At 39.3% G+C, this 24,962-nt stretch overlaps 1 protein-coding gene across 13 annotated transcripts in view; it reads right to left on the reverse strand.

The window, feature by feature from the left end:
* Positions 1-24,962, reverse strand: part of VEPH1 (ventricular zone expressed PH domain containing 1) — a 144,229-nt gene that overhangs the window by 17,179 nt on the left and 102,088 nt on the right. For 10 of the 13 annotated variants that reach the window (XM_032225403.1, XM_032225404.1, XM_032225405.1 and 7 more), the window contains 3 exons: positions 15,412-15,551; positions 11,675-11,809; positions 447-564 (listed from right to left, as the gene is read on the reverse strand). In XM_032225403.1, the coding sequence (XP_032081294.1) occupies positions 447-564; positions 11,675-11,809; positions 15,412-15,551 (393 nt within the window). Of the gene's footprint in view, positions 1-446; positions 565-5,232; positions 5,775-11,674; positions 11,810-15,411; positions 15,552-24,962 lie in introns of those variants that run through there. The other 3 variants (XM_032225402.1, XM_032225399.1, XM_032225411.1) reach the window with 3 other exon arrangements.

Raw genomic sequence — 24,962 nt, forward strand, 5'->3', positions numbered from 1 at the left:
ATCACAGGTAAACATGCAAGTTTAGAAGTGATCTGGCAGACTGTGAATATTAAGAGACTATCCAAAAAGATTTCATTTTCAATGTCACATTTAACTTAATTTGTTATTTTTTTATGATGATGATAATGACCTAACCTTGGCTTAGGTCAAGTAGAACCACATTTTCCAAGCAAGACAAAGGAACAGAATAGAATAGGATAAGATAGGACAGGAGACGACAGAATAACAGAGTTGGAAGGGATCTTGGAAGTCTTCTAGTCTAAGCCCTGTTCAGGCAGGAAACCCTATACCATTTCAGACAAAATGGTCAACCTTAATTATACCAAAGAGGCTCACTGTTAATAACATGATTGCATAATTCAGATATTTTATGCAGAACACCCTTTATTAGATTCTGAATCTGTATTGTTTATATCACTCAGTTCTTCTGCAGAAAAATCTCTTACCTGTTGCCTTGTCAGGATTGTTACACATGAAACATTGCCAAGCCCCCGCTTCTTCATTGTAACCGAATAAATCAAAGAACCTCACTTCCTCCAGGTGTGATTGTACGTGGTCCAGATCCTAAGCAAGTTTTTTTTTAAAAAAATGAGGGAAAATAAGAATGGATAGGACTGTTGTGCAACTGATGCCTGCATAAGTAAAGCAATAAAGTTAAATTCCTTACAGTGATTGGAATGTGAATTAAACATTTATAAGCACCGAGTTCATCCTTTTATCTCTATATAAGATGTATGGTGAAACTCTTCTCATGGTGTTTTGCAAACATCTTTAGTTTTAGCTAAAAATATTAAATATACAATAAGATAATATAAGCTTTGAACTAACTGAGAATTTTGGTGGGTATTTTCTACTGTTTCAGGCAAAAGTCTTTTTGTCCCAGACTCTAGGCAATTTGTCACCCAGTTGTACGTATGTATCATTTGTATGGAATCAAAATCCAACCCACCTCTAGTGAGGTTTGTGTCCAAAAAGGCATTCTCTGGGCTTTGTGACACCCCACCCCCCAATTCACCCTTTCTGTTGCATTTTCTTAATGGACAAGTGATATTATTATTATTTGAGAGGAGTGTACATGCATAAGGGGGAGTAAAGGAACTATCATTCAGTATTCCAAAGCACCAGAGGACAGGACAAGAAATAATGAGTGGAAACTAATCAAGGAGAGAAGCAACCTGAAATTAAGAGAAACTTCCTAGCAGTGAGAACAATTAACCAGTGGAACAGTTTGGCTTCAGACGTTCTGGGTGCTCCATCACTGGAGGTTTTAAAGAAAAGACTGGACAGTCACTTGTATGAAATGGTAGAGTCTCCTGCTTGAGCAGGGGGTTGGGGTACAAGACCTCCAAGATCTCTTCCAGCTGTTCTGTTCTGTTCTGCTCTGCTCTGCTCTATTCTATGAATTTGTAAGTGAGGTAAGAACTTCTGTAATCAGAGACGTCTGCAAAATTGGAGGCTTTCATTAAAATGATAGAAACAGTATGAAGCATCATGCAAGTTTAGCCCTTTTTGTATTTGTATGCAAGCTGAGTGCAAAAGGGTGGAAATTCATTGTGACAGCATAATGTGGCTGTCCTTATCTGCTTCCCTTGGTTCATCTTACTCTAATTCCACATCCCTTCTCTTACGCTATGACTTCCCATTTGTTTCCCATGTTCTATGCATATTTAGTATAATACGGCATGAACATGTAACCATGCAGTCTTAATAATGGTAGGAAAATGAAAAATATCATGGCTTCCCTCTGCTTCTAAGAAGCAAACAATATCTCCATGGTGTAATCTTATAGTGGGTATCTGCTGGATACTGCTGGGCTTCAAGATTTAGTGACTGTGGTTCAGATAACAGATTTTCTGATGATTGACTGGCAACTGTGGCTGGCATCCTATGTTACCCCAAGGATGCAGACAGAGTTGCTGACAAAATATCAGGAAATCTGTTGTGTAGACCATAGCCACTAAATCCTGAAGCCCAACACTGCCCAAAGTAACAGTAACAGAGTTGAAAGGGACTTTGGAGGTCATCTAGTCCAATCCCCTGCTCACAAAGGAGATCTGTATTAGGGATTCGAACCACCAAACTGTTGACATTTCTGATCATATTTAAAAAAATATTACATACTAAAAATATATTTCATACTAAAAAAAGCATACCAAAGAGTGATCTCTCTTTAATAACCAATGTGATACTGCAACCATCATGGGAACACAGAGATAGGCAAAATGATGGCAAGATGTGTTAGTAAGTTAAGGCTTTTTATCCCTGTTTAGATTCTTCACACATCCAAAGTGATATGAAATCACAGCACTTATTTTCAAGTGATTATGGCATAAGGTACTCAGTTTAGCCAAATAAAATAATAACAATAACAACAACAACAATAACAATAATAACCAAGCAGCCTTCCCACAGCAAATCTTTCTTAGAGAGATTCTTCTTGTGCATCAGTCTAAAATGTTAATTGTGGAGAAACTGTCATAAAAGCCTAGAGAAATTTGTTTCATTAATAGATTAAGAAGCTGAAAAATACTATGACATCGCAACGGTATGAATATCTGTACATGTTAACTGCTTTCCAAGTCATTTCTAATTAAAAAGATAACACATAAACCACCTGCAAATTATTGAGTGCAATTGTAGGCGCTGTAAAAAATGGAGAAGAAAAATCATGTTCTCGTCAACATGTTGGAATCTGGATTTATATGGGTTTTAATGGTAATACCCCACTAGAGTGATCACAGCTCAGGGAGTACATTGTGGCAATCAACACTAAAATGAGGCCATCCATTTTTTTCTTTATGGTCCAGCCATTATTTTGTTGAAGAAAAGACTGCTGTTCCAGTCTTGATAACAGCAATAGGAACTGTAAACAAAGGATGACTTCATCCTATCCAGAAATCCTGTTCCCAGATCATTTATATTTCTTTGTATCCACTATATGGATCTACAGTGGAGTGGAAGCACCATAGTTTTTTGTCTATTTGTATGAAGAAGGTTCTGTCCTCTTCCAAGCAGAAAAAGACTTGAAACTCTGCATAATTTCAACTGTAATTAGTCATCTCCATGATTCTATGAAAAAAATTTAACCCTTTGACATCACATGTTTGATTGTGCATGTAGATATTGTCCCTCATTTGACAATATCTACAGAACATTGAGACAAAATCAATGTCCAGCTTTGTACTCTAATAAAGACATCACTATATTTTTGTGGAAATATATTTTCTTGTTCACAGAAGTTTTCTCTTTCTGTTTTGCATGTCCTTTTAAGATGTCCTATAATGAACTGTGGCACTGTTCTACTGAAATCTCTCTCCCCCCCCCCCCCACTGAATGGTAAATGTGAATGATAAAAGTAGCTGCCCTACTTAGCTTTTGTGGATCTCCCAAAGTACAGGGATGAGTAATTTCTCCCTGACAAGTGACATTATAAGCCAATACAAATGATTTTGCAATGGATTGAGAAAATGTTGCAATGTTTGTTCTAAAAGCAACATAACTGCTGTCCTTTGAAAATATCCATGAAGCAATGGACCGGAAATCTGTAAGGATATAAAACACCTGGAAACAATTTATGCACTAACAAATTTGAATTACACTATAAAAATATTTTCTGTGACATGTACATAACTGAAAATTAAAACACAATCCTTTGTGCAAGTTTATTTTAAAAAAGACATACAGACCGATTTGGTTGACATACATGGATTTGGTCATATGCAGCAATCAATAATAATTACATACTTAAATCATTGAAATAATTTACACGAATTTGCTTATGGGATAAATTTAAAATTATACCAGTGGAAGGTAAACACACCGGGTTTTAGCAACAATTTTAACAATTAGTATTAATAGTTTAGTATTAAAATATTAATAACTCACACAATTATATGTGCAATGCTCAACTTTGTGCAAGTGCATTTAGAAAGAAATCCCATTAAATTCAGTGGAAGTTAAGGAAGTATTCACAGGATTGCACAGAAGGAACACATTTTTTTTGTGATGATAACAGATTCTACTTCTGAGTGACTCAGACATAACAGATAACAGAATAACAGAGTTGGAAGGGACCCTGGAGGTCTTCTAGTCCAACCCCCTCCCCTGCTCAAGGAGTTGAACCTGGATGGTTCTGTCAATTTAATTTGCATTTAATATCTCATCTTATAAGAGAATGTTGAATTCTGATATTTGGCAGATAAGTGGATTAATCCTTATTCACATATTTATGTGACCTTCTGAAGGAAATAAATAAATAATAAGCTACTCTTTCATATAAAGGGTAAAATGTAACAAAAAGGTGTAAGACTCTTGGCGCTGTTTTTCTAGATTGTAAATTAAGCACAAAGCAGTAAAGTCAATACAGGATGACTTGCTAAAATTCCTTTACTATTTAAATACAGACAAGGACACCAATTGGTGGGATGATAACATCCCCGCCTAGAATGAAATAACAAAGTGGCACAGATAAGATAAAGGGGTCTGCAGGAAAAGTCATGCTGTCCTCTTGAAATGCCAATTAACCTCAAAGAATGATTTTGGAAATGGGGAGGGCGTCTTCTTAGGCTTCACGCGTAATGATTAGAAAGATATAAATTGTATTACTTGAAGTCTGTCCTTGTGCTCCTTGTACTCAAGCCATTGGGCAGCCGCGCTTGCAACCGCTTTTTCAATTTCTTTGCAATAAAAACTTTTGAATTGTGAACCAGACTTGTCTTTTGAATTGTGAGCATAAAAATTGGGTTTTAATATCTCACACTTCCTATAAGTATATATATTTTTCTAGGCAATTTACCCAGTATCTATAACTTTTGCAAGCCATTTTTCTACCATCATCTATTAGGTTCAAGACAGCTTGCCACAGCTGATTTGTCACTTACAACATTCTGCTGTAAGATAAGTTGACCCACCACAGTCAACTCACCATGGGACAATTCAATGTGGGATATCTCAAGAGAGAGACCAATGAATTGCACAGGCCTTGTCTTGCTTTAAGTTTAAACAAAGGGTGAAATCCAGCAGGTTCTGACAGGTTCTGGAGAACCAGTAGCAGAAATTTTGAGTAGTTCGGAGGACCAGTAATGGAAATTTTGAATAGTTCAGAGAACCGGTAAATGCCACCTCTGGCTGGCCCCACCCCCATCTATTCTTTGCCTTCTGAGTCCCAGCTGATCGGGAGGGAATGGGGATTTTACAGTATCCTTCTCCTGTCATGCCCACCAAGTCACGCCTACTAAGCCACACCATGCCCACCAAGCCATGCTCACAGAACTGGTAGTAAAAAAAATTGAATTTCACCATTGGTTTGAATCTTCCTAAGTTAGAAGTCCTTGAAACTGGAGGCAGACCAGAGCATGAAGTCCCAGTTACCTATCAGCCAAGGTGTATGCTCCATCAGCCACGGAGCAAGTGCAGCACACCCAGATAGTCCTTGTGCTGATCCAGGCCGAGGCTGTGGTGCACGTGTGAGAGTAAGCCTGTTGCCACTGCTGTCTTCCTTGCATGCCCACTGCGAGGGCCAGCTGCTCTGCTGACATCTAGGGACTGGCCTCTGGACTCACCAAATGTGCAGGGCTGGAAGAGGAAGTGAAGGGTTTGGAGTTCTTCAGCGGCTTCAATTTAAAAGGAGTCCCAGATTTCTCTGGGGCTATTTCCTCAGCCAGAAAGCATTCTTTCGGTTCAATTGGTCCAGGGGCATTTCCCCAGCTGATCAATGAAGAATTCCTTGGGGATTCATGGGATCAGGCCATTTATTCCCATTCCACCACAGGGACCTAAACGTGGAAAAAATGGGTTGACAACAGCAGCCTTCAGGTTGAGTGTCTGCCATATCTGCCATCCCTGAAAACCGTTCTTTTTGTCTTAAAAACAGAGAGAGAAAGCACACCAGAGCTGGAATAAACCTCTGTAGGCTCCTAAACTCATTTTTTGGGGGGCAAATTGACCATTCAACTGCGATACCTTGTCCAATCCAAGGTTTTTCCAATCAAGCAACATATCCAACTTCAATCTGCTTAGTTCCACCGTATTAACAAAATTAGGAAACAGTAAAATGGTGGCGAATAAGCTGCTGAGATTTTGAGGCTAATTTTGTATGCCTACTTCTGGAGTGAACAATAAGTTTACTTAAAAGTTGACTCCCCAGTAGAAATGGTTCGGAGCATGGTTGAGCTTGTTACTTTTTTCATCTTTCTCAGCACGTCTGCTTTTTCTCTCCCCAATGCCCCCCTTCTCCCCTCTCTCAATCTCAGCTCCAAATCTGCCCTTTTCCTTTCCATGAAAGCAAACCTTAACTGAACTTAACCCCAAGCCAACCACTTCCCCCTCCCTCCCTTTGCATTTGGGGAAGCCGGAGGTGGAGAACCAGTATCTGAATCAGCAGAGTAGCTGGCCCTTGCAGCTGGCATGCCAGGAAGAAGTGGTGGCGGCGAGCAACCTCTCGCAAATGCACCCATGCCCTCGACCTGGCTCTGTGCAGGGAGTATCTGAGCATGCTACTCTTGCTCCACTGCTTGGACTCCATGCTCTGGTTCACTGCAGCCTCGAGGATCTTTAACTTGATAAGGTTCAAACCCAAAGCAAGGCGAGGCCTGCTGCAATTCACTTGTCCCTCTCTTGAATTATCTCACATTGAATTGTCCTGCGGAGAGTTGACCCATGTTGAGTTGATCACAGCGAGTTGGTTAGGGAGAGTCAGCTGTGGTAAGTTGTCCCATTCTACATCTATTGCTAGATATTGAACTATGGTGCAAACTCCTGGAAAGTATGTGTTTGGTTAAACATTTGCATGCAGGGTATTTTTTGTATATCTGTCAGAATCAAAACAGGTAGATTTAAAAATTGTAAAGGAATCTTTTTTTCCCCCTGTCACTGCAACAAAGATATGTAAGAGGACTCTAGCACAGTAATTCACCATCTTGGCATCTTGAAGATATGTGGCCTTCAACTTCCAGAATTCCCCAGGCAGCATGCTTACTGTGAAATTTTTGGAGTTGAAATCCACATATCTTCAACATGCCAAGGTTGATAGACACTGCTGTAGGATATAATAGTAACTACATGAAAATACCTGACAATAATTTCTACAAAGCACAATACAATTTAATCAAATATATTCATGGTCTCCAGCAAAGACTGACATTTATCCAGGTTGAGGAAATCATGCCAGATAGTGAAGGATAAGGTTTTCCTATCCCCTACCTCCTGGGTAATTATGACAAATGTTTAAAAGAGCTATTTCAATCAACTAGGGAGAAAAAAGGAAATATTTAAAACATTTTTTAAAAGAATCCCCAGTGAAGAGTTTTTAGCGATGTTCAGAATGCCAGGCATTTCAAAATTATTTGACTGATATAAAACATCTGGCTCTTTCTGATTAAGTGTAGCAGAGTGATATAGTTGATGTGCTTTATTATGTTAAAATTGGCCAGCTGTAAATTAAAACAACACCCCATTCTACCCCAATCAGATTTATTTAGCTTTTCCTTGCTGTTCATCAATTTACCTCTTTACGTTCACTTTTCTGTTAGAAGTATTTTCTCAGGGAAAATTGTTTAAGCTAGATCTTTGACTGCAAAGGGAGATTCTTGTCTTGAAACCAGTGGAGACCGACAGATTTATGTTGCAGGGCAGTTTAAGTGGCCTGCTGCCAAAGGAGGCTATATGGCCTGTTAAAATGTGTTTACATCAGCAATTGAGGCTAATATGTTTCCAGCTTTACAAAGGAAGCAAAAATAATGTGGTATGGAATAACTTCATACTCACAGCAATAATAGTTACATGTAGTTTGAAAATGTCAAACTAGTTCTATGCTTGCCCTCATGCTTGCAATGCATGCAGTCAAGCATGCTGATGGAATTCATATCTGAAGGGAATGGATACAGATCTTGTTGGATACAATCCAGATGTGTTGCCATAGAGCTGAAAGTAAAATTGCAATTCTTCTCTTCATCATGCTGGGATTCAGCAGGATAGCTATCATAGTTGTACGTACAAAAAACCAATGCCAAATAGAGTACCTTAATTTTAGAATTAAATAAGTTTAAGGCACAATCAGAAGCTTACTTTCTTGGAAGCAAGTGCAATGTTTCCAGATTGACTTTGTAGCCTTCTTTCGAGAAACTCATCTAATGCTACCAAGGTAGAAAAAAAAAATCTTGGGCTACTCCACTATTTTCCCATCTATTCCTTTTTCTTTCTTGGTAAGAAAATAACAGAAGTAGCAGAAAATGAAGATTACATATAGGCAAAGATTATGTGTGGGAATCTGGAAAATTCTGTGAACCAGGTGGATATGAGGACAGGGATGATAACAGACCTTTCACATTATAATTGTATGTACTAAGATAATATCAATAAAGGACAGTATTTGTAGCTCAGGGTTGAAATGAGGTGCTTTGATGCTCTCTGAACTTGGTTGTTTTCTTGTAGACATTTCATTATCCTAATTAGGTAACATAACCAGCGCTAGTAAGGAATGGGTTTGCTCTTCGTTTATATTTTAATGGATTGTCTGTCAATGTTAGTGGGGGTAATCTTACAGGTTCTTTGATGGGCTGCTTACTGTTGCCTTGTTTGGCAGTTCCTTGGTAGCACTTAGTACTGAAGACTTATATACCGCATTACAGTGCTTTACAGCCCTCTCTAAGTGCTTTACAGATTCAGCATATTGCTTCCAACAAACTTGGTCCTCATTTTACCCACCTTGGAAGGATGGAAGGCTGAGTCAACCTTGAGCATGGTGAGATTTGAACTGCCAAATTGCAGTCAGCAGATGTAGCCTCCAGTACTGCACTGTAACCACTGCACCAATAAACCATTGTAGTATTGTTTACTTAATTGTTGGTCTGATGTTAATCTTGGCGTTAATCTATACTCATCTGGGTGTTGATTGCTGGTGAAAAGGTGTTTTGGTTTTTAGATTCCCTTTTTGGCTTGCTGATGGTCTCTTTTGCACAATAGGTAGATGTTACTTATGTCTGTGTGCCTAATGATGGCCAATTTATCAGAGTGCCAGGCTTCCAGGAATTCTCTAGTGCTTTTGCAAGATGGGTGGCAAAAAAAAAAAAAGAAAAGAAAAAGAAAAACAAGGAGCCTTTAAAAAGTATTTGATGATTTGCTCTGGGTTACCTTTGGTAATCAAAGCAGGAAATGATAACATTTCTTGATGAAGAAGTCATCATTTGGGGTTTTTTACGTGACTGAAGTAGCATTTTTCTAGTCTAAAAGTTTTCTAGATTTTTTTTTAAGCGAGGCATCACTTAAGGATTGAGAAAGGATTTCTCATTGCTTGGTTTCAATTATGCAATTTAAAGTTAGGGTTGCAAATATATTTCTTCTTGTTATAAAAAAGAAAAATTGTAGGCCGTCAAGGCTTACCTCAAATATGTTTTTGTTTTAAACAGATTCCATGCTGGAGATTCAATTGAACCCAATTAAAGATTAATAGATTTGACCAGAAATTCCTTGCTGACTTTGAAACAGTATTATTTACAATCTTTGAAAATGCAATTGCTTTGAAACAGTAATCTTTTCAAAGGGCAAAGGTTGACACGACAGAGCCTGCGCAAATAATTACTCTTCTGGAGTCCTTGCCATAACCCACAACTATGTGACTTTGCAAAAGGGAACTAAACAATTCATTATGATAGTTTCTCTGCTATTTGAAATGAGTTTCCTCCTTTCTCTTTGTAAATAAGAAAAAAGCTTATTTGCATTTTCCGTTCATATATCAACAGCATGTGGAAGAGATTAGTGAGAAAACTCAGACATTTCTACAAACAGATGGCATAAATGGAAACATTGCAAAGATCAGAACCTGAATTCCTCTGCATTGCTTTGCCACTGTCCTCTAGTCATGAAAGACAATGAATGTTACCTGTGGCAGATTGGTAGGATTTTCAGAGACAGTGTGTATTTCTGAATAACAGTTGCTGAAGAGCTACAATGGGAGAAAGAAATTAGCACTTCCTAAAGGTATCTGGCAGATGGTTTCTGAATAAGATGGTTCCAAATGTCATCCAACAGACTATTCTTAAAAGAATTTGAAGAATTATAGGCCAAGGTCAGTCTGCTTCAACTTCAGACCCAGCCTAGAATTAAGGAGAACTTTTCTGACAGTGAGAATTAATTAGTAGAATTGCTTTCCTCCAGAAGCAGTGGGTGCTCCATTGGTGGAGAAAAGATTGGACAGCCAATTTGTCTGAAATGGTATATAGGGTCTCCTGCTTGAAAAGACCTCCACAGTTCCTTCTGTTATTCTGTATTCTATGATCATATATTTTAGTGCTGTCATATAGCAATCACATGTAGAAATGCTGCATCATGGAAAAAAAAATTAAAGGATATTGTTCTTTTGTTCCTGATCTTCAGAGACAAAATATGCTTATTTTATTAATGCAATGACATTTCTAACCCATCTTAGTAGGGGTGGGCTGGGCTACTAATCAGTGTTATTTATGACTAGGAATTGGGTGGGAGACCACAAGAGAATTTCAGGGCCGTAGACCAGACTGGGCAATAGATAAAAAGGCAACAGAAAGCAGACCAGACTGTAGCCAAGAAACAGTATGGTTATTGTCAGGATAACAACAAGAATTGAGCAGAATATTTCCTTATACTTACTGATTGAACACAGAGTGAGATGCAATAAATTAAAACAATGTATATAAAAGAAAGGGATTAAAAAGATATTGGATATTACAACAAGCTTAACATTTTCGAGGCCAGAGCACTCAAAGCTTTACTAACCAGAAAGTACAATATTATAAATTATTCATATAATTGGCCAGCTATGTATGATTATTATACATGTCTATGGAGATTCTCAGTCATCCAGGTCATGGTTGTCCCTAAGGTGCTTTTTTCAAGAGGCAACTGGACTTTCTGCTTTTCCTTTGTTTGAAGACGTTTTGCTTCTCAGCCAAGAAGCTTCTTCACCTCTGACTGGATGGTGGGGAATGGAAGGATTTATACTCCTTGCAGACAGCTGGTCATTTGTATTCTTTTAGCGGGTTGTTAAGGTCACCTAAAGGTTTATCTGTGTCATCAGGGTCATCTGAGTGGTGCAAATTGGTGTGGAACCTTCTTGGAACTATTGAAAGGATTGTGTTGTAGATGGGAGATAGATGATGTCATATCCCCCCCCCTCTGTTGAGAGAGGCCTGTTCAATTTTGATATAGATTTTGAAGACGACACAGTGCTTTCAATAGTTCCAAGAAGCAAGGAGTATAAATCCTTCCATTCCTCACCATCCAGTCAGAATTGAAGAAGCTTCTTGGATGAGAAGCAAAGAAAACCAGAAAGTCCAGTTGCCTCTTGAAAAAAACACCTCTGGGATTATCATACATATAACAAAGATAAATGAGATGGAGATAATCCTCTGTAATCATTTTTTATCATTTTTCATTTGAAGGCCTCACATATCAAACAATAAACATCACCTTAAAAATTCCAACTATTTAACTGAGGACCCAGATTGTTGGGGGCAATATGCTGACTCTCTGTAAACCGCTTAGAGAGGCCTGAAAGGCCTATGAAGCGGTATATAAGTCTACTGCTATTGCTATTGCTATCTCTATGCAGATTCAGAGATATGGTTGTGATTTTTCTTGCAATAAATAAAGACAACACATACAAACCCCACCCCTTTAAAGGCCCATCAGAAAAAAATACCTTCTTGTGTGGAAATGTAGATTGCACCATTGCAGTTTCAAAACTATGTGTTCCCTTAAGCTGGGTTTTTCCCCACAAGATCTTCAGGATTTGCAAATAATTATTCTGCATGGACAATGGTTCTGGGAACAAGCCCTGATAGACAAAAAGAAAAACAATACTGATTGAAAAAAATATTTGTACCTCAAGGTTGTGAGGTCCTTGGTGCTTTCTGAGCTTGGAGGTTTCCTTGCAGAAAAATTTCATTATCAAATTAGGTAACAAACTGCAAGAAAACCACCAAGCTCAGAAAGCACCAAAGAGCTAATAAAAACATACCTTTTTGGGTATTATTTTTCCATTTGCAAGAATCATATACTGTATCAGGTTAAATGCCTGTGCACCTCTAGATGAAATTGGGCATTACAAGAAAACATGTTTTTGCAATTGATAATTAAATGAGTGTTCTAAAAATATTGGGAAAACTTAAGAAATATGCCACAAATTAGCATTTAGTAGAATAGCCATGAAGGCCTTGGAAATAATATTAAATTGCTGTGATGATGCACAACCTCAGAATTATGCAAGATTTGGAATTTCCTGTGACACTCTATGGAAATGAAAGCTAGGCTTTGAAAAAGCAGGATAGGAAATGTATTCATGTTGTTGTTGTTTTTTCAATTTTAATGTTGGGGACGACACCTGAGAAGAAATCCAAGGTCCCTTCTAATTGTTATTCTGTTATACACCATGGCCATCCAAGAAAACTATTAAAGGTATCATCAAACAAATCAACTCAGAGTTGTCACTAAAGGCAAAACTTTGGACCTAGCTGTCTGGATAGGTTGGGAAGGGTGTCCAATGTTGGGAAAGTAGGAAGGAAAAAGAGGTTGGCCAGCAGAAAAGAGGATGGATTCAGTTACTACACTGATGAGTGCTCCTTTATAAGATGTAAAACACTAGATTAGAAGTAGATCATCATGGAGAAAATCTAGTATGTGGTCATTAAGAGTTAACAACAAGTTGATGGTACATAATCAATAACCAATGGACAAACAATGATTTGGGCCTGATATTTTTAAACTATATTTTAACTATATAAGATATTGATAGTAACTAAGTTCAGAGTACAATATTTGAAGTGAATGTGAGAGAGAATATCTAGAAAGTTGTTCTCAAATGAAGTTGGTACTGCTGTTGCTTCAATGGTGACATAGCTTCTTTGGGAGATTATGTAATTATTAACATAAACTTGACTAACAAACAGATATTTGGATAAATGGCTTACATTAGAATAAAACTATCAACATATTTTTGATGTTTAAATAAATTTAAAGGCTTTCATGATTTTGACAAATCCATCTTTGAGCATTAGTGTAAGGTAATGCAAATCATGGTGTAATTGTGGTCATGCAATTTTATAGACTGTGTTTATAAAAGATCTTATCAACACTATAATCAGCTTTTCAGCAAAACACAACCCAAGCATCTCAGAGCCACGACCAAACTGATTCAACACAATTGTTTCTTTCCTATTTTTTCAAACTCAAACTTATGTTTAAACGGTATTTACAAATATCTTCATTGAAACTCCATAGACAGGATTTACAAAGATTTGAAACTATTAAAACGAGCAAAGAGAAAAAGTTTGGGACTGACTCCCTTCTTTCAAATTACAGCAGTCTCAGAGAAAAAAAAATCATTTATATCCAGCTGACATATTATGCTTGACATTAGAAAAAAATATTTTAATACTTCCAATTATGTATTTTCAAATTAAACTGATCAATAATATAAGCTGACACATGATTGTTAATAGGTAAAGTTCATTGTATTAAGAGATGACCACTCCTAGATGGGTATGTTCAGTTCAGCTACATGGAAATTATCAGCATCTTAATTTAAATGCCAGCCCATAATAAAATGGTGTGTTTGTGTGTAATTACAGTATAATGAAAATAACAAAAACTTGAGTTGCCCAGACGCTAGGATTCTCTAGAATGATCATCCAATGAAAGCATAACAGTAATCAGAGCAAAAAATTATTTGATGCATGTACAGAGTTTCCTCATGAACTAAGGAGAGAAGGAGAATTACATTTTTAAAAATGAAAATTATTATAGCATTCCCCAGTTCCCAGAATTTCCACCTAGCTCCATCAGCAGAAGGGGAAGCTTGTTAAAAGGGAACAATTATGGACTAGAGTAACTGCTTGTGGCTGAATGCAAATAAATATTCTCTTTACATCTAATTAAGTTTAATTTACTACCATACACATTATTACCAGCAGAGACCAAAACATAACCAGGCTTACACACCAGTAAATTTGGAACACACTGTGAGTTTACTGAAAATGCAGAGGGGCAACAGGGCAATAAGATTGATCCAAAAGGTGTGATTATAATATCAAACCATATTCACTAATATTGGAACTCATCACAGGAGAGTGACTCTCCCATACTGTGAATGGGACCTGAAGCTATGGTCAAAACCTGAAGCTGCTATTCTCTGCCAGAAGTTCATGTTAAAAGGCTGCTACACAGGATACCCCAAACTTGTTTCCATTTTCTTATTTGCTTGGTAATTGGCAGCACCTTCAATTGAAATAAAACACAATTTTCAGTGAGTGTATATATTCCTTTTTTTAAGGAACAAAGAGCAGAATATTCAAGTTAATTTGGCTTCCCTATGTGAGGTGATAGGAAAGTTGTATCAGGCAAGGACCATAGCTGAACAATGGTTGCGGAGCCACCAATAAGCAGCATTACCACTTAATAGCCAAGGAGGGGCAAGATGGATGAGACCACAATACTAATTAAAAACATCTTTCTCCAGAGAATGGTTATGACAGTGGGGTCATATTTATTTTCTAAGACAAAGGAATTTTTTTCAAATACTTTGAAAAAAAATGAGATAACTATCCAGACTTTTAACACCTTTATACTAATTGTAAGAAGTATTAAGATCTGCTATCACCTTAATTAAATGATCTGAAGAATTTGTTGCAGTGTTGCTTGGTAGTTGAACATTTCCCTTTCCTCTATTAAATGAATAAATATAAACATCACAGTCCTGATGCTTTGTGACTTATGGTTTGATAGTAGAAAGAATATATTACAGAAAGAAAGGAATTATGATGAAATCTTGGAGAGAGATCTGATCAATATTACCGTATATGTATAACTGCCAAGAGGAAAATTGGAAGATCTATCTATCTATCTATCTATCTATCTATCTATCTATCTATCTATCTATCTATCTATCTATCTATCTATCTATCTTCTATCTATCTATCTATCTATCTATCTATCTATCTATCTATCTATCTATCTATCTATCATCTATCATCTCCATCCATCTATCTACCCATCCATCTATCTACCCATCCATCCATCCATCCATCCATCCATCCATCCATCCATCCAATCTCACATTTTCTGTTCTTTTAACTCTTACAACCCTATAGTCCTTTTTATTGGGTGGATTTGAGCTGACAGAATGGAGCTGAGCATTTGCTCGATGGGTGCCCTTCCTGATGCTTATGTGGAGCTCATAGTAGATATTTTCTCTTTGTACCCTGATAGAGAAACATCTTTTGCTGCCTAGGATTGAACTCTCAAACCTTCCGAGTGGGAGGTGAGTATCTTCAAACAACATTGATTTATATCAATACATCTCAAGGGGTTACAGCTAACACTGATTTTAATTGACAGCTACTTTAATGATTATTTTGATATTTATATTCATATTGCACACACCTGTTGAAAGAGAAACATGATATGGATCCATAGTTGAGGCTGGTGACTGATGAGAGTAAAACCGGATTTACTGTACAGGCAGTAGTGACCTTTCAGGGGACAGCTGAAGGACAACTTTGCTACACAACTTTTAACTGTATCTAGGAACAAATATACACATTGTTAATATCAACAATAAATAAAGATACACTATAAGTCTGACTAAACATTACTATTTTAATAGTTGTATTTTACTGCAACATAACTTATAACAGAAAGGAACCAAAGTAAAATTCATCTAATTATAAACCAGTGGGTGATTTGCAGCATTTCTGGGTTTCTTGTTTTAAACTATAGTCATGGTCTAAATTATGAAGAACACTTCAGATAATCAGGAAGTGATTGTTGGATGAAATGACAATGAGGGTCATTCAGTTTTAATATTCAAAACAAATTCCTGACCTCAGAATGGTTTTAATTCTAAGGAAGTAGCGCAACTCAAGGTTCTAATCAAAAGGAATTTCTTACAAGCTAGTATAAGTCAACAAAAGTAAATATTTTTTTTAAAAAAATGTACTTCCACTTTTTAAGCTGCAGCTCAATGGTGAAACTCATTTTTTTTACTACTGGTTCTGTGGGCTTGGCTTGGTGGGTGTGGCAGGGGAAGGACACTGCAAAATCTCAATTCCCACCCCACTCCTGGGCCATCCAGCGGTGGCATTTGCCGGTTCTCCGAAATACTCAAAATTTCTCCAGTATCTGTCAGAACCTGCTGGATTTCATCCCTGATGGAGATGTAGTGTAAGTGGTACACAGCAGAAGAATATGGCATTATCAAATGTGGGATCCATCTTATTGCTTATAGAATGCCTGGAGTCTCCAGCAACCCGACAGTGATATTGACATGCCCTCTTCACTTCCCTCTTCTTTCTGTTAGGTACTTTGCAAATGGAAAATTTCACTTGCAATAAAAATGAGCAGCAACTTTTTTTTCCCCCTCCTGTGTTTTGCTCCATTGGGTTATATGGGGCATCTGACTTATCCTGCCTTTCACTGTATACAGGTAGTCTTCGATTTAAAACAGTCCGTTCAGTAACTGTTCAAAGTTAGAACAGCACTGTTTTTTTTTTACATTTTTGACTGTTGCGGCATCCCAGTGATCACATATTCAAAATTGAGGCGCTGACTCATATTTATGATGGTTGCAGCATCTGGGGGCATGTGATCATCTCTTGCGACCCACTGACAAGCAAAATCAATAGGGAAGTCAGATCCACTTAACAACCGTGTTACGGTACTAATTTCATAACTGCAGTGATTCACTTAACAACTATGGCAAGGAAGGTGGTAAAACGGGACAAATTTCACTTAACAACATCTTGCTAAGCAATAGAAATTTTGGCCTCAATTGTGGTCGTAAGCTAAAGACTATCTCCAGTTTCTAAACATAATGGCCAGTCAGCAGAATTAAGTAAATGGGCCAAAATACAGAACAATAATGTTAGGACTTTGCTACCATAGTGAGAAAATGAGATGTTTTCCATTTCCTTTCTTTTTCTTTTTGGAGTGGGAAGAAGAATTTATTTATTCAGCTATTCTCCCATCGCAGTAGCTGTTCTATGCTGAATGCCAAATAATATGTCTGTGGTTGATGGAACATAGCATGCTTTTTTAATTGCCATTGTGCCAAAGAATACACGTCCAACATCAACTATATTTTAAGACTAGAGTTGTGTGTGAAGATAAGGTCTCATCCCCATATTGCACTAAATTATAGATCTTACATTTCAATGATTTTGAGACTCCAGAAAGAGTGCAGAGAAGAGCAACAAAGATGATTAGGGGACTGGAGGCTAAAACATATAAAGAATGGTTGCTGGAACTGGGTATGTCTAGTTTAATGACAAAAAGGACTAGCGTTGACATGATAGCAGTGTTCCAATATCTCAGGGACTGCCACAAAGAAGAGGGAGTAAAGTTATTCTCCAAAGTACCTGAGGGTAGGACAAGAAGCAATGGGTGGAAACTAATCAAGAAAAACAACAACCTAGAACTAAGGCGAAATTTCCTGACAGTTAGAACAATTAATCAGTGGAACAACTTGCTTCCAGAATTTGTAAATCCTGCAATACCAGAAGTTTTAAAGAAGAGATTGGATAACCAATTGTCTGAAATGGTGTAGGGCAGGGGTCCTCAAACGTTTTAAACAGGGGGCCAATTCACGGTTCCTCATACTGTTGAGAGGATGGACCAGCTGGGTGGGCATGTGACTAGGTGGGCATGGCCAACTTAACAGTCCATTGAGCAATGCACACAGATTAAATTTTAACTTGTTTTGCTCCTGGGGTTGTTTTCTTTGCTTTTGATTGCCTTTTCTTTTCACTAGATCATTTTTTCAGTTGTTTAGGAGTCTAGTGGTCCACTTCAGTTTTTCAGCAATTTTTCTCACCCCAAGGAGCTTGAGAAATCTCTCTCTCCCTCTGTCTCTCTCTCTTTCTGTCTCTTTCTGTCTTTTTCTCTCTCCCTCTGTTTATCTATCTCTCTTTATCTATCATCTGGAGATGGGAGAGGTGAAAAATGGGCCATTTTTGCCCATTTTTTGACCTCCTGGGGTTTCTGTGTACCCTGCTTTTCACACCCACCCACCCCGAATGTCTCTGCAGGCCAAAATTGTTGGCCTTACCTTTCAGTTCCAGCCCACCGGGCTCATGAAGGTAAGTCCTGCACTCAGCTGAAGAGTGGGAGGGGCGATGTGGGAGGGGCAGCCTTGTGGTCCTGTGCGGGCTGGATTAATGGCTTCGGCAGGCCACATGAGCCACGGGCCATTGTTTGAGGAACCATGTTACAGGGTTTCCTGCCTAAGCAGGGTGTTGGACTAGAAGACCTCCAAGGTTCCAATTCTATTCTAATGACTAGTGTTGTCAATAAAAAACATCTTTATCCCTAGAAAATTTTGGGTGACTCATCTCATTTTTGACCAAATAAATTATATCATGGAAAATTTAGCTTTTACTGTAGTCTTATCTAAACTGGTTATTTCCAGATATGTAATTTTAATTCCAAGAATTCTAAGCAGTGGCCATAGTGGCTGGGGGAATTCTGGGTAATGAAATATGTATTTCTGGAAGTCTAGAAGGTGGCTCCTTTTAAAGTTTTCCATCTGTTGCTTGTTAAAATATTTTAATATGTTCAGTTTATTTTCACATTTTTATTAAGGCTATATTACCGCTTGTTACTGGTTGTAATTAACTGGTGTATTCTGTAAGTAAAAAGCTTTCTAAATTATGCTAATTGAATGGACTTTTATGGTGTAAATATATTATTCGATTCAAACATAATATACTGCCATTATTAGGAATTGAAGTTTTATTTGTGCATTTAGTAACAGTGAAATAAACCTATCGCTGATAGGAAAATATATATTTAGAATATATAAACAAAAGTATAATGAGATGCTCTTACATAAAAGTGTACAGAAATAAAAGATAGGAATGATCATGTTTTTAAGGCACTGAGCCTCATATTAATCAAAGTATTAATTACATTATTAATAAAAGACCCTAATTGATCACATAAGACTCAGAACCTATGAACCAGAATTATTCACATTTAAATTAAACTTTAGAGAGGAATCTCAATATTATTATTTCAATAACAAACACACCAAAAAAAATTGTCATTTGTGTTTGTAGTGATGTGTCCAGTACCAGCTGGAAGTACTATGAACATTATCACAGAATATTTTAGGATCAATGGAAGGCACATCTATTTGTTTAATAATAAGGGGAACATAATAAATAATGGAAGCCATATGGCTAGTGATGAATCCTTATGATAAACCATATATTAAGCAGTAGGAAATATACACATAATAAAAGACCCCATCATGCTCTGAAATATTTTTTTTAAATCAACAACATGTGGTAGGCTTTTTAAATATCACTTTGAAGAGTTGCAGGTTGCAGGGATATAATTTGGTCATGTGGATACTTGAACATCAAAATAACATTCAATGTTAGAAAGAACATTCTATGGAAAAAAGTGAGGAGAACAGGGATTATGAGGGGAATATAATATTAAATGATGACATATTTCTTTTTAATACACTGTCAGTACTTTTATGCTGCTGCTACAATTGCTGACATATTCACTTATTTATTTCTCATGTGTTTAATTGGGCCTGCAGTCTTCCTCCATTTTAATTCTTTGCGGCTTGACCAGAATCTCAGTTCTAACTGTGTCCAGATTGCATTTAATATTTATTTTATATGTAATATTCAAAAGCACAATATATTATATAAAGAACAGGAGTCAGGATTTTTTTTTTTTAAAAAAAAACAAGGGAGTTGAAGGATATACCATTCACATGAGAAATGCATCATTATGTTTACACATATGCACTGATTGATTTGATGCTGCTTGACTCCAAACCACTCTGGGCATCTCACAATACATAAAACAATAATAAAAAAAACCAGTAGAACCGAGAGAAACAAACAATAAAATCAAACTCAGACAAAGAAAAGTAAAACTGTTGAAGCCAAAAAAAAAACCAAACATTCCATCAACAACTGACAACCAGCTACTCCAGCCCAAGTCTTGGAAGAACAGCCAGTTCTCTATGGCTCTTCAAAATGCCAACAAGAAGAGAAAAAAAACAGGATTTCAGGGGGAATCTCATTCCAGAGAGCAAGCACTGGGATAAGAGAAGGCAAACTTCCTGTGTCTTGATAGACAGCATTTTTATTTGAAGGATCCTCAAAGGTGCCAACTTTGTCAATTTGCATTGCCTGGGATAGATACCACAGGAGATAGGCAGTCTCTCAAATTGGATCCTGATACCATGAAGAGCTTTAGAGGTTATAACCAGCATCTGGAATAGTACTGGAAGCAAACTGGCAACCGGTGCAGCTACTGGGGAAATGATACCACATAGTCATAGCAAAGCATGTCCATAACTTTCTACAGCACTGTATTCTGGATCCGTTGAAGTTTCCAAGTGGTCCATGTAGATCGCTTTGCAGTAGTGGAGCCATGGAAGTGACAAGTACATGTGGGACTGAGAGGCTTCCTAATCCAGGAAAGGGTGCAACTGAAGCATCAGATGAAACTGTGGCAAAGCCTTCCTGGCCTTACCCTGCCAACTCACTGAGCAGGAGTTGTGAGTTCAGGAAAGTCCCAGATTGCTCACCACCTAGGGGTGAGATTCAGCAGGTTCTGACAGGTTCTGGAGAACTGGAAGCGCAAATTTTGAGTAGTTCAGAGAAGCAGCAAATACCATCTCTGGCTGGCCCCAGAGTGAGGTGGGAACAAAGATTTTGCAATCTCCTTCCCCCAGGAATGGGAGGGAATGGGAATTTTGTAGTATACTTCCCCTGGAGTGGGGTGGGAATGGAGATTTTGCAATATCCTTCCCCCAAGAGTGGGGTGGGAATAGAGATTTTGCAATAGCCTTCTCCCAGGAGTGGGAGGGAATGGGAATTGTGTGGTATCATTCCCCTAGAGTGGGGTGGGAATGGAGATTTTGCAATATCCTTCCCCCAGGAGTAGGAAGGAATGGAGATTTTGCAATATCCCTCCCCCAGGAGTGGGGGGGGAATGGGGATTTTGTAGTATCCTTCCTCTGCCACGGCCACCAAGCCACCCACATAACCGGTAATAAAAAAAAATGAATTTCACCACTGCCACCACCAAAAGGGGAAATACAACCACATTCAATGTCAAAGGTGAACTAGTCTTGGAACCAGGTGATCCCAAAACCCATAACCATTCGGTCTGCTAATCTTACAGTACATACTTTACAACTAACTGCTCTGAAGCTTGCAATTAACAAGTTTCATTTTGGCATAGAATCCAGCTAAAAGTCACAGTTTAAAGGTATGTTGGTGCATGATGGGAAAGAAGAAAAGAAACTGACTTGTAAAATTTAAGACTAAACAGGGCTTAATTCCATCTAATTTGTTCTTTGGCTTTGGCATATTGATACTAATGGTGGTGGCATGGATGCAGGAAGAGTTTATGGCACTTGCATAGCAACAGCATACCGAGAACACTCCAAATAGGGACGTCCAAGAAAAAAAATGGTTTAACACAGTAGTTGTGTTTAACTCCACTCTCAGCCATGAAACCTGATTGGGTGACCCATTCTCTCCCCTTAAATGATCTAACAGGATTGATATGGGAATAGCTGGAGAAGAGAGCACTATGCATGTGATCTTATATTTCTCAATAAGAGATGGGATTAACATTTAATAAAAATAATATTGTTCAGGGAAATTAGAGTAAAAATAACTCATTCAACTTCCAGAGCATGAATCAATTAGTATAACGTCGAATGAAAAGCATGCCAAACAAAGCCCACACAGAGCATATTGATAACCCACAGTGTATATAAAAACATCTGAGTTAAATCAGCTAACTGCTAGAATAAAAATAAGGTCAAAATATAGTCTGCTTGCTTTCTCAAAGAATGTTAGTAACAAATTATAAAGGTCAATTTTTCACGAGAGAAAATGTCCTAATGTTTTCCTGGGATGTAGAGAAGAGTCTTTTGTGGTTGCTCATTTACAAAACAGTTTTTGCAGAGCACAGTCTGAGTAGCCAATATAAATGAAATGTAATTCTAACTTGCTGCAATCAGTAATTCCACTGTAGCATGTTGGGCTAATTGAATTTCTCATATGCAACATTCTAGAACGGGGGTGTCAAACTTACATCATCATGTTGTAATCATGTGATGTATCACGACTTTTCCCATTCACTAAAATGCAGGTGGGCATGGCCAGCATGTGATGCATCCGACCTGCGGGCCGCGAGTTTGACACCGCTGCTTTAAAAGGAGAATTTTGATTGATTGGAACTAGCGCCTGGGTCACATCATGTACAATACAGTTTTTTAAAAAAAATTCAGAGGAAGGTCAGAACTGACTCCCCTGCTAATACTATTTCCATGAAGTCCTATCAACAGTTGCCACTATCCTCACCAAAACATACTTACGTAGGTAACTGTACAGAAACAATCTCTCCCAAATTAGTATTTTGATAAGGACGGGAGTCCCTAAACACATACATTTGTGTCAGTACACAATTTTGTTGAAATATTATTGGAGATGTTCTGATATGGAGATAACTCTGCACATATATTAAGTAACAGATTAGTATGGCTTCCATCCTAATGTAATTCAGGAAACTACTGAAGACCTGCTTGTTCTATTAGGCAGTAGGGTAAGGGTAATTGCAGAGCCCCTGTCTTGTTTTGTTGTGATCAGATTGACTTTGGGTTTTTTAGGGGTTGTGATGGTGGTTATTTTGCTCTTTGGTTGAATACATTCTTTATATGTTGATTTTTTTATTTTTAGCCTCCAAGAATTGTTTGGGAGTCAAGGAGCCTATAAAATAGACAAAAAGTTTATTTTAAGGAAATACACAAAAATGTTTTTCCCCCCAGGATGGAAATATGACTAGCTTTGGCCGATATTCCTGTTGTAACCCTACTTTGGGTGAGAGAAGTTGCTGCAGTGACTCATGTTCTCATCACCAACTGATTTGGATACTGCAAAGTACTCCATACGGGGTTGTTTTTAAAGACTATACAAAAGCCACAATTGGTTCCAAGTGGAGCAGCCTGTGTGTTAGCTGTTACACCTGTGCTACAAAGCCTGCACCAGTTACCTCTTGGCTTAGGGCAGGGGTGTCAACATCAGACCTGGCATGTATTACTGAGACATGGCTGGGCACGGAGGGAGGAGTCCCCCTCGTAGAGCTGTGCCCAGACGGGTTTCAGGTGCTTCATCAGCCGAGAGCCCAGGGAAGGGGTGGCGGTGTGGCTATTGTAGTCCGGGAGTCTTTAGCTCCTCGTAGGATCCCTGCTCCGGAGCTTGCCGGGTGTGAGTCCCTACTAGTGAAGTTGGACCTCAAGGGTCAAGCGGGTTTGCTGCTAACGTACCTGCCTCCCAACTGCGTTGCAGCGGCCCTCCCTGCGCTCCTCGAGTCAGTAGCCGAGCTAGCAATTGAGTTCCCTAGACTAATGGTTCTGGGGGACTTCAATCTGCCTTCGCTCGGTGAACACTCTGACGGAGCGCAGGAGTTCATGGCTTCCATGACAGCCATGGGCCTGACCCAGGTAATTCGAGGCCCTACCCACTCAGCGGGGCACACACTCGACCTCGTATTCCTCTCGGAGCAGTGGAGTTATGATCTTGGTCTGAGGGGAAATGAGATCATTCCCCTGTCGTGGTCAGACCACTACCTACTGAGGCTAGACTTCCGGAGGCCAAACCCCCACCGTGGGGAGGAGGAACCGACCAGGTGGTTCCGCCCCAGGCGACTGATGGACCCTGTTAGGTTCCAGACGGAGATTGGGGTCATTCCAGATGCTCTCGCCCACAGTTCGGCGGAGACTATTGCTGCGGCCTGGCACTCGGCGGCATCGGAGTCTCTGGACTGAATTGCGCCACTACGGCCCCTCCGGGTCAGCGGCTCGCGGAGGCCCCCTTGGTTCACCGAGGAGCTCCGCGAGATAAAGCGCCGGAGGAGACGCCTAGAGCACCTGTGGAGGTCCGACAGGTCCGTATCGAACCGGGCACTGTTGACAGCTTGCACCAAGGAGTATATTTGGGCATTGAGAACCGCCAAAAGATCACACATTGCCTCCTTGGTAGCGTCCGCCGAGTCTCGCCCGGCCGCCCTGTTCAGGATAACCCGCTCCCTCCTAAATAGGAGGGAGACGGGGAACCCCCTGCAGGGTAAGGCTGAGGAGTATAGTCAGTTCTTGGCGGACAAAGTTGCTCGGTTTCGATCGGAACTGGACTCCACCCCCGCAGATCCAGCCGAGACACAGGGGAATAACTTGGTAGACCATCTCTGGGTTGAGTTCCAGGATGTTGCCTCCGGGGATGTGGACAAGGCTATGCGAGCTGTGAGTTCCTCCACCTGCATACTGGACCCGTGTCCCTCTTGGCTGACTGCCAACAGCAGAGAGGTGACACGAGGCTGGATCCAGGCGGTTGTTACCGCCTCTCTTCGGGAGGGACACCTCCCCACCGCGCTTAAGGCGGCGGTGGTGAGGCCCCTCCTGAAGAAACCGTCTTTGGATCCAGCAGTTCTTAATAACTATCGTCCAGTCTCCAACCTCCCCTTTGCGGGGAAGGTTGTTGAGAAGGTGGTGGCCTTACAGCTTCAGCGTACCTTGGAGGAAGCTAACTATCTTGACCCCTTCCAGTCTGGCTTCAGGCCCGGTTACAGCACTGAAACCGCTTTGGTCGCATTGACCGATGATCTCTGGAGAGCCAGAGATGGAGGCCACGCGTCCATCCTGGTTCTCCTTGACCTCTCAGCGGCTTTCGATACCATCGACCATGGTATCCTTCTGCGACGACTGCGGGAGGTGGGGGTGGGCGGCACTGTTTTACAGTGGTTCTCCTCCTACCTCTCGGACAGGTCGCAGTCGGTGTTGGTGGGGAGGGAGAGATCGTCCCCGAGGCCCCTAACCTATGGGGTGCCGCAGGGCTCGGTTCTGTCCCCCCTGCTATTTAACATATACATGAAACCGCTGGGCGAGATCACTCGGAGGC

The sequence above is a fragment of the Thamnophis elegans genome, chromosome 10 (genome assembly GCF_009769535.1).
Source record: "Thamnophis elegans isolate rThaEle1 chromosome 10, rThaEle1.pri, whole genome shotgun sequence".
NCBI classification, from domain to species: domain Eukaryota; kingdom Metazoa; phylum Chordata; class Lepidosauria; order Squamata; family Colubridae; genus Thamnophis; species Thamnophis elegans.